General features: G+C 39.0%; 1 protein-coding gene across 3 annotated transcripts in view; it reads left to right on the top strand.

The window, feature by feature from the left end:
* Positions 1 to 9,574, top strand: part of SASS6 (SAS-6 centriolar assembly protein) — a 68,651-nt gene that overhangs the window by 9,796 nt on the left and 49,281 nt on the right. For 2 of the 3 annotated variants that reach the window (XM_006169028.3, XM_014584375.2), the window contains 2 exons: positions 4,318 to 4,383; positions 6,592 to 6,711. In XM_006169028.3, the coding sequence (XP_006169090.1) occupies positions 4,318 to 4,383; positions 6,592 to 6,711 (186 nt within the window). Of the gene's footprint in view, positions 1 to 2,087; positions 2,261 to 4,317; positions 4,384 to 6,591; positions 6,712 to 9,574 lie in introns of those variants that run through there. The other variant, XM_014584374.2, reaches the window with a different exon arrangement.

The raw sequence follows: 9,574 nt of genomic DNA, 5'->3' as shown, positions 1-9,574 counted from the left end.
TTTCTACTTTATTAAAATAAAATAAAATTCTATCAATACTTTGAATACACAGCTTTTAAAAAAGCATTATGAGGATCAGTTGGTGGTGTGATGGTTAAGGAAGCTGGATCCCACATGGTTAACTGTGTGGTTTGAAGCTTGAATCCAGTAGCTTGAAAAATGTGTCAGGCACATGTGTGCACACCCAAAATACTGAGAAGGGACTGTGGCATGGCCATCCCCTCTGGAGGGTGGTTTTTCATTTTTCCTCCCTCTTCATCTCTCTGGTAAATGCATGTACCCTACAGATTTTTTTAAAAAACATTTATTTATTTATTTGTTATACTGTCATTATTATTATTTTTTAATTTGACCAGAGAAAGGCAGAGCAAGTGAGAGAGAGAAAGAGAGGAAAAGTGAGAAAACAAGCCACCTGATCCAGGACTCCAACCACGGTTGGCCATGTGGGTGTCCAGTGCCCTTAACCACCATGCCACCTGCTGGCCCCTCCTTGTAATTATTAAATATTTTCCAAGACAAACTCTTTGAAAGACAAGTTGATTGCAAAATATTTTCTGTATTCTAAGTTTTGTCCTTTATTTTTAAAGCTGGGGCTAGGACTTCATTAAATTTTAGATTTTAAGGAATCTTGATTAAAATCACTATTTACCCCTTGCTTTTCATGTCTTCACAAAGCCACTGAAGTTTTATGAAATATTTAATATAATAGTATCAAGTATTATTTATTATATTTTTATAATGATCTTTGAAAAAGAGAAGAATAAGATTTTGTGTGTTTATTTATTTGTATTCATGTGGTATTAACACCTGATCTTTTCATTATAAAGTTCACTATTACCTTTTATTTATTGGTTTTATTGATTGATGTTTGTTGTTCAAATCAATTATTTTATTAGGAACTGCAAAATGATGCTTTTCTTTTCGCTTCATTGCTAGAGGGTACATGTACTTATCAGTGAGGAAGAGATAGAATTCACCTCCTGGATTAAGGTGGCTGAATTCCACATGGCCAACTGCACAGTTCAAGTCCCACACCCGGTGGCTGGGAAACATGTAGGGCACATATGCATGTGTTCCCAAGTCCTGAGAGCAGAATTGAGGAGAAGGGACTGTGGTGTGGTCATCCTGCTAGGGGATGCTTTCTCACTTTCCCTCTTTCTCTGTGTAGTGAATGTACATGCACTATAGCAAAGCCTAAAAAAAAAAGAAGAAGAAAAGAAAGCACCCTCTAATTGGAAGTGGACAGACTGTAGTCCCATCTCCATTTCTCCCTTTGGGATTTTGGGCACAGACACCCACCAGGTCTGGGACTCAGACTGTGTGATCAGCCACATGGAATCTAGCTTCCTTAACCACTAAGCCATCGGACCAGTCCCAAAATGATACTTTTCTGGAGCCAGCAGGTGGTATGGCAGTTAAAGTGCTGGACTCTTGCATTGCAAATGCGGTTCAAGTCCTAGACACGGAGGCTTGAAAATCACACTGAGCACTGTGCATGCATGACCAAAATGTTGAGAGGAAAATGGAGGAGAAGGAATTGTAGCATAGCTATCTCCCCTGGGGGTGTGATTTCTCACTTTGTCTTTCACTGTCTCTGGCATATGCACGTTCTCTACAGCAAAAGCCAAAACAAATTTTTTAAGGTGCTTTTCTAAGTCTGTTATTATTTACATGTTTACTAGGTGTGGATTTATAAAAAAACATCCTCATCAGTTAGGACTCTATGATTGCTCTGAAAATTCATAAGGAAAGAATAAATGCTTAATTCTTACTTTTAAATGATCATTTTCAAATTAAGGTGCTGGTACTCTATAGTTACTTCTGTGATATTCAGCTAGTTTTTGTTTTTAGTTTTGACTTTCTCCTCATCTTTCATGGTGAACTCATGAGCATATATATGTGTTTCAGTCTGTCTTTTTCCCTTTGTTGCCCAATTTATCTAATCCTTTACCATTGAGAGTTCCTATATATTGGTCCCTATGATTTCAATATGCTTTTTTACTGATTTTTCTATGTGGAGGAACTTATGCAGTGTGGGAGTTTACTGTCTCATTAAGTGTGTTATAATGTGACACTTTCTTTTCAAAGGTTTTTGCTACAGTTAGTTTCTTCAGCACCTCTTTTGGATAACTCACCCGCACTTTTAAATGTGATAGAGACAAATCCTTTTAAGCACCTTACACACCTTTCACTAAAACTTTTACCTGGAAATGATGTGGAAATAAAGAAATTTCTAGCAGGCTGTTTGAAGTGTAGCAAGGTAAGAGTGAAATATTAAATGATTTTTAAAAAATAAGTACCAAAGGTTTTAAATAAATCACTGAAGAGCTATATTGCTATTAGTTTTTGTTTTCTGAATAAAATTTTGTAACTTGTAATAAATTTATTGCTTTTCATCTAGTCTAGATTCAATGGCACCAACAATTAAGAAACAAGTTTCTAATATCTGTGACCTTGCACAGGTCACTTAGATTCTTACATCATAGTTTCATCAGTTGGTAGGTGTGTATAGGAATCTCTCACCCATTATAAATGGAATAAAATAGAGCTAACATGGTGGTGTGGTGGTTGAGACAGCTGGATTCCACATGGCCAACTACAGTTCAAGTCCTGGACCCAGCAGCTTGAAAAACATGCCAGGCGTATGTGTATACATGCCCGAAATCTCTAGGAGAGTGAAGAAGAAAGGATTGTGGCAGCGACATTCTCCCTTGCGGGGGGTGGGGGGGGTGCTTTCTCATTTTCTTTCCATCTGTCTAGCAACCACATAGGCCCTATAGCAAAATTAAAAAAACAAAAGACTAATAATAAATGAGATGAAAATATATGAAAGTGTATTGAAAATTACAAAATGCTATGTGATATTCAGGATACAAGGAAATAAACACATAGGGATGCCATGTATGAGATTTGTTTTATCAGGTCAGCCAGTGGTGTGATGATTAAGGTGGCTGGATCTCACGTGGCTGACTGTGTGGTTCAAGTCCCAGACCTGACAGCTTGAGAAACATACTGGGCATGTGTGTGTGCTCAAAATCCTGAAGTAGAAATGGAGAAGAAGGGGCTAGTAGATGCCATGGTGGTTAAGGTGCTGGACTCCCACATGGCCAGCTGTGGTTTGAGTCTCAAACCTGGCAGTTTGCTTTCTCACTCTCTTTCTCTCTCTGTCCATCTCTGTCTCTGTCTCTCTTTCTCTCTGGTGAGTGTATGTGCCCTATAGCAAATTTTTAAAAAAATAGTAAATTAAATTGAATTAATAATTCTTTTAAATAAGAGAGAGAAGGGATGGCACCACGTGACTATCTCTTATGGAGGGTGCTCTCCCTCACTTTATACATTCCCACTTGCAAATAAAAAAAAGGGTTTTTTTTCTTTCTTTTTTACTTTTTCCCCCTAATTGCCAGAGGGTGCATGTATTCACCAAAGACAGAGAAACAGAGAGAGGTTGAAAATACCCCTTGGTAGGGCATGACCACAATACAGTCCCTTCTTCATTTCTCTATCCTGTGGTGATTTTAGGCATGCCTGCACACATGCCTGGCATGATTTTTAAGCGCCTGGGACCAGGTTTTGAACTATGGTCAGTGATGTGGGATTCAGTTTCCTTAACCAATTAGGTATGAGGCAATCCCACTTAGATGTTTTTGTAGTCTTTTTAGTTAAATACTACTGATGAGTATGTCTTATACTTTCTTTTTTTTTTTTTTTTGGAGAGGTTTTTTTTCCGCTATAGGGCGTGTGCGCTCACCAGACAGACAGAGACATAGATACAGAAAGCGAGAAATCACCCCCCAGGGGGGGGATGGCCACGCCGCAATCCCTTCAGGAATCCAGCGACATAGTCGTTATGCTAACTGCTGGTTCCCTTATACTTTCTTTTAACTGCTCTGTAGCATGCACTTGCCTAAGGAAGATTGGTAGAGGGAAAATGGGGAAAGCACCTCCTTAAGGAGGCGTGTTCACACTGCAATCCTCTCTCCTCTGTGTCTTCGTGGCATTGGGATTTCGTGCATGCACACACTTGCACCCAGTGTGTTTTCCAAGCCACCTGGGCCGGGATTTGAGTCACAGTCAGCTGTGATGGGATCTAGCACCCTTAACTATTAGGCCAGGGCTGGCCCCTATCAGATGTTAATGGTACAAAAATCATCTGGGGATATTGTTAAAATGCAGATTCTGATTTGGAAGGCCTGTGGCGGAACTAGAGATTCTCCATTTCTAACCAGCTTTCGGGATGATGCTGCATTTTGAGTAGCTTGACTATAAATGATCAAATTAAATAGTAAAATTACATAATTTTATTATTTTTGTTTATAGGAAGAAAGATTATCACTAATGCAATCTTTAGATGATGTTACTAGGCAACTGAACTCCACACAAAAGGTAATCCAAATTTCATATTGTCTTTTTAAGTCAGCCATATGTTCTTTTGAATTGCTTCTTGAATTAAATACAAGATTTGTATATTCTCTTTCAAAGCATGCTGCCATTGAATTCCCTCTCCTTTTGCCACCCTTCCTCTACCAGTTGTTTTAATCTGATGCTTTCTCTTTTAGATATTTTATTCTACCCAAACATTTCTGTTATCCCCAATATATAACACATTTCCTTCAAATCTTCATTAAATAAGATAATGTATACTACTTGTCATGTATTAGTTTTCTCTTCCCTTTGATTCACCTCATTCTTCTGACCTAAGAATTTTCAGTCCCTATCTTCTAAGCATTTCCCTTCTTTTTTTTTTTAGACCATAGATTATTTTATTTATTTATTTATTTTTTTGGAGAAATTTTTCACTGTAGGGCGCGTGCGCTCGCCAGACAGACAGAGAGAGACATAGAGACAGAAAGCGAGAAATCACCCCACAGGGGGGATGGTCACGCCACAATCCCTTCTCCTCCATTCTCCTCTCGGGATCTTGGGCACGCACGCACACGCGCCCGGCGTGAGTTTTAAGCCACCGGGTCGGGGACACGAACCGCGGTCGACTACGTGGGAGTCCAGCGACATAGCCATTACGCTAACTGCTGGTTCCCCAGATTAGTTTATTTTTAACACCCATCATATCATGAATTCATAGGGAATAGGTTCCAGTAGCTCAGGCTCCTTTCCATTGGTTCTCACAAAGTGTGCTTCTCTGAGTGGAGTAGGCTGGTGCTTCAGTTGAACCCAGGTACCTTTCTCTTTGGCTTCCTTCTTTTTCTGATCATTTTCCTTCACACGTTTTAGGAAGCTATCTCTGCTCTTAGAATACTTAATATGCTCAATATACACATTGATTCTCTTGGCAAGAATCTTGCCCTTAACTTTTTTGTTTACAATGCCAACAGCATGCTGGGTAACATTGTAGACTCTTACAGTTTTGCCATGGTAATATTTGTGGGGCATTTCTTTTTGAACAGTACCCATTCCCTTGATGTCTACAATATCACCTTTCTTGTAAATTCCCATATATGTTGCCAGAGGAACCACTCCATGTTTTCTAAAAGGCCTAGAGAACATATATCGGGTGCCTCTCCTCTTTTCCTTTGTGTTTGTCATTTTGGCTAATTACTGGAAGGTGGCAGTTCTAGCCCTTCTTTACTTCTGTTATGTTTAGAGTTAGTTGATAAGCTTAGCATCGCTTCAGTCATAGCTACTACATTTTCACCCCTAGTCCTTGACTTTGAGCCCCCCAGTATGTGATAAACTATTTGACTTCAGGCAGAAAATACCCCTGTCCAACAAGGCTCTCATGGGGACCATGGTACTGGATTTTATGTCTAATGAACGAATAACTCCTCATGCCTCGCTTGTTCCACCATGAGTTCCTTTGTTTCTTTAGGCCAGGAGAAAGGATTGGGTAGTGAAGAACCAGATTTAACTAAAAGCTTACAGAGCTTGTCAGTCATGTTAGCTCTAAGGTATATTTTCAAATCTTGATTCCTTCAAATTAAAAAGTGTGGGAGCCAGCAGGTGACGTGGTGGTTAAGGGTGCTGGACTCCCACATGGCTGAGTTTGCTTTCTCGCTTTCCCTCTCTCTCTTTCATTTTTCTCTCTCTGTGTCCCTCTCTGGTCAAATTAAAATGTATGAATAAATAAAGGCTCTCATGGGGACCATGGTACTGGATTTTATGTCTAATGAACGAATAACTCCTCATGCCTCGCTTGTTCCACCATGAGTTCCTTTGTTTCTTTAGGCCAGGAGAAAGGATTGGGTAGTGAAGAACCAGATTTAACTAAAAGCTTACAGAGCTTGTCAGTCATGTTAGCTCTAAGGTATATTTTCAAATCTTGATTCCTTCAAATTAAAAAGTGTGGGAGCCAGCAGGTGACGTGGTGGTTAAGGGTGCTGGACTCCCACATGGCTGAGTTTGCTTTCTCGCTTTCCCTCTCTCTCTTTCATTTTTCTCTCTCTGTGTCCCTCTCTGGTCAAATTAAAATGTATGAATAAATAAAGTTAAATAAAAATAATTTTTAAAAAGTGTGTAAGAAAAGGCTTTGAGTATGTCTAGAAAAGCTGTCATTTTATTTTGTGTAATATCCTTGTAAATATTACCATGTATGACATATTCAGGAAACTATTATTTTGTATTGAACTCTTAATATAGACATTATCAGAAAAAATTCAAGAATTAGATAAGTTACGGAATGAATGGGCGTCACACACAGCAGCGTTGACTAACAAGCATTCTCAGGAATTGACAAACGAGAAGGAGAAAGCCTTGCAGGTAAGAGTGATGAAGGAAACTGGCAAGATGTTTTTTTTTTATCATCATTGATCATCTTGGCAATTATAAAAATAATGTATTTTTGTTTTAAAATTTTCAGATGTTACAGAAATATATAAAATAAAAATTAAGTCTCTCAAAGTCTTGCTACCCAGACTTTTTTTTTGGAGAGGTTTTCGCTATAGGGCGCGTGCACTTGTCAGACAGAGACATAGAGACAGAAAGCGAGAAATCACCCCCCCAGGGGGGATGGTCACGCGGCAATCCTTTCTCTTCCATTCTCCTCTCGGGATCTTGGGCACGCACGCACACGCACCCTGCATGAGTTTTAAGCCACCAGGTCTGGGACGTGAACCGCAGTCGACTACGTGGGAGTCCAGCAACATAGCCATTATGCTAACTGCTGGTTCCCAATCTGTAAACATTTTGATGTGTGTTTTTCTAAACTTCTCTCTATGTATATATAAAGAAATACACAATTTATAACTATTCGTTAATGAATACATGGTGATGGGGGGACAGGTGTGCAGCAGTGGTGCAGTGCTCTACAAGTGTATATTAAACCTGTGGTCCTATCTTTAGAACATTCAAAAAGTTTAAGCAAATTTGAATCCTACATACTTTGTTTCTCTTTATGCTTATATTTCTTTCTTTCTTTCTTTTTTTTTTTAACTTTTGCTAGAGCATGTGTGTACTTGCCAAAGAGAGAGAGAGAGAGAGGAGGAAAGTAAGAAAGCACCTTTCTGTGGAGGATGATCACTGCAATTCCTTCTCCTTGGTTTCTCCCTTTTGGAATTTTTGAGTATGTACACACAAATTCTTGGCATACTTTTCAAGTTGCCACGTCTGGGACTTGAACCACACACGGCTGACCATGTGGAATGGTCTGGTTGACCATTATGCCATGGCCTACTTATGCTTATTTCTTATGTTCTCATCATCTCCCCATTTTTTTAAAACAATGTACTGAGTAGTGTTGATTATGCTTACAATGGCTTCCCTAGAACTGTGAAGATAGTTCTAGCAGTAACTAGAATAACCCATCTTCCTTTTTAAAAAAAATATCTTATTTAACTGTTTTTTTGTTATTATTACTCTTTTTTTTTTTTTTTTTTTTTTTCACCAGAGAGAGAGAGAGAGAGGGAAGTGAGAAAGAAAGCTATCAGGTCTGGGATTTGAACCGCAGTCAGCCCTGGGGGAATCCAGTGCTCTTAACCACCACACCACTCGTTAACCCCTTCCTTTTTTTTAACCTGTTATTTTCTTGATCTTGATTTCTCCATTCATTTTTCTTCATGGAATTTTTCACTTGTCTTTGTTTTTTAGTTCTTACCATTATAAGTCTATCTTCAAACATTTTTCTCACCTAAACTACTTTTAAAAGCGTTAGGTCTCCTCCTGATTAAGCCTCTGTAGAATATTTTTTTTATCAAATATTGATTCTACCTCTACTAATTCTTCTTTTTCTTTTGTTTTTTATTTTTTTATTTTTTATTTTTTTAAAAGACAACTCGATTTTTTTAATTATTTTATTTAACTTTATTTATTATTATCATGATTATTTTCCAGTTTGATCAGAGAGAGAGAGAGAGAAAAAGAGGAAGTGAGAAAGCAAGCCATCAGGTCCGAGACTTGAACTGTGGTCAGCCATATGGGAGTCCAGCGCCTTTAACCACCATGTTACTTGCCAGCCCCAATTCTTCTTTTTCTTTTAGACTCAGTTATTATGCTACAACTCTGAATGTAACATTCCAAAGATTATTTTTTTCCTTTATGATGGAAATACTTTTTCTTACATTATTTGTTATAAAAACATTCAGATGTATCTAAAGTGAACAGACAAAGCTAACAGACATGTAAGAGAAAAGAGATAGATAACAAACTCCAGAAGATGCAGGAGAAAAGAGATAATTTTTTTGCTATAGGGTGCATGCACTTACAGGAGAGACAGAAAGAGATAGAGAGACAGAAAAACGAGAAATCTCCCCCTGGGTGATTTCTGAACATACCACAATCCCTTTTCCTCCATTCTCCTCTTGAGATTTTGGGCATGACATGCACATGCACCCGGTGTGAGTTTTAAGCTGCCAGGTCTGGGAATCAAACCATAGTCAACTATGTGGGAGTCCAGTCACATACCAGTATGCTATCTGCTAGTCCCCAAAATTCCCAAGTTCTAATGATCACTGAGTTAAAACCAGTTCTCGGGGGCCAGCAGATGGTGTGGTGATTAAGGTACTGGACTCCCACATGGCTAACTGTGGTTTGAGTCCTAGACCTGGTGGCTTGCTTTCTCCCTTTCCCTTTCTCTCTACCTCTCTTTGGTGAGTATACATGTCCTATAGCAAAATAAAGAATAATGTTAATAAGTAAAATTAAATAAGTAATTTTTAAAAAGATCAGTTCTCTATTAAATTAATTAGTTTATTTTTATTCAAGAGAGAGATTTTTGCTATGGGGCATGTGCACTCTCCTGAGCGACAGAGACACAAAGAGCCAGAAAGCGAGAAATCACTTCCTAGGGGGAATGGCCATACCACAATCCCTTCTTCTCTATTCTCCTCTTGGGATTTTGGGCACCCACGCACACACACCTGGTGTGAGTTCCGCTGGGTCCGGTACTTGTACTGTGGTCGACTACGTGGGAATCCAAGGATGTAACCATTACACCATTTGTTGGTCCTTCAGTATTTTATTTTTAAAACATATTTTGGGAACCAGCAGTTAGCGTAATGGCTATGTCGCTGGACTCCCATGTAGTCCACCATGGTTCGCGTCCTGGACCTGGTGGCTTAAAACTCACACCGGGCGCGTGTGCGTGCATGCCCAAGATCCTGAGAGGAGAATGGAGGAGAAGGGATTG

Source organism: Tupaia chinensis, unplaced genomic scaffold (genome assembly GCF_000334495.1).
Source record: "Tupaia chinensis unplaced genomic scaffold, TupChi_1.0 Scaffold146687_1, whole genome shotgun sequence".
Classification (NCBI taxonomy): domain Eukaryota; kingdom Metazoa; phylum Chordata; class Mammalia; order Scandentia; family Tupaiidae; genus Tupaia; species Tupaia belangeri.
The sequence above is the reverse complement of the archived record's forward strand: the minus strand, read 5'-3'. Positions and strand labels throughout refer to the sequence as shown.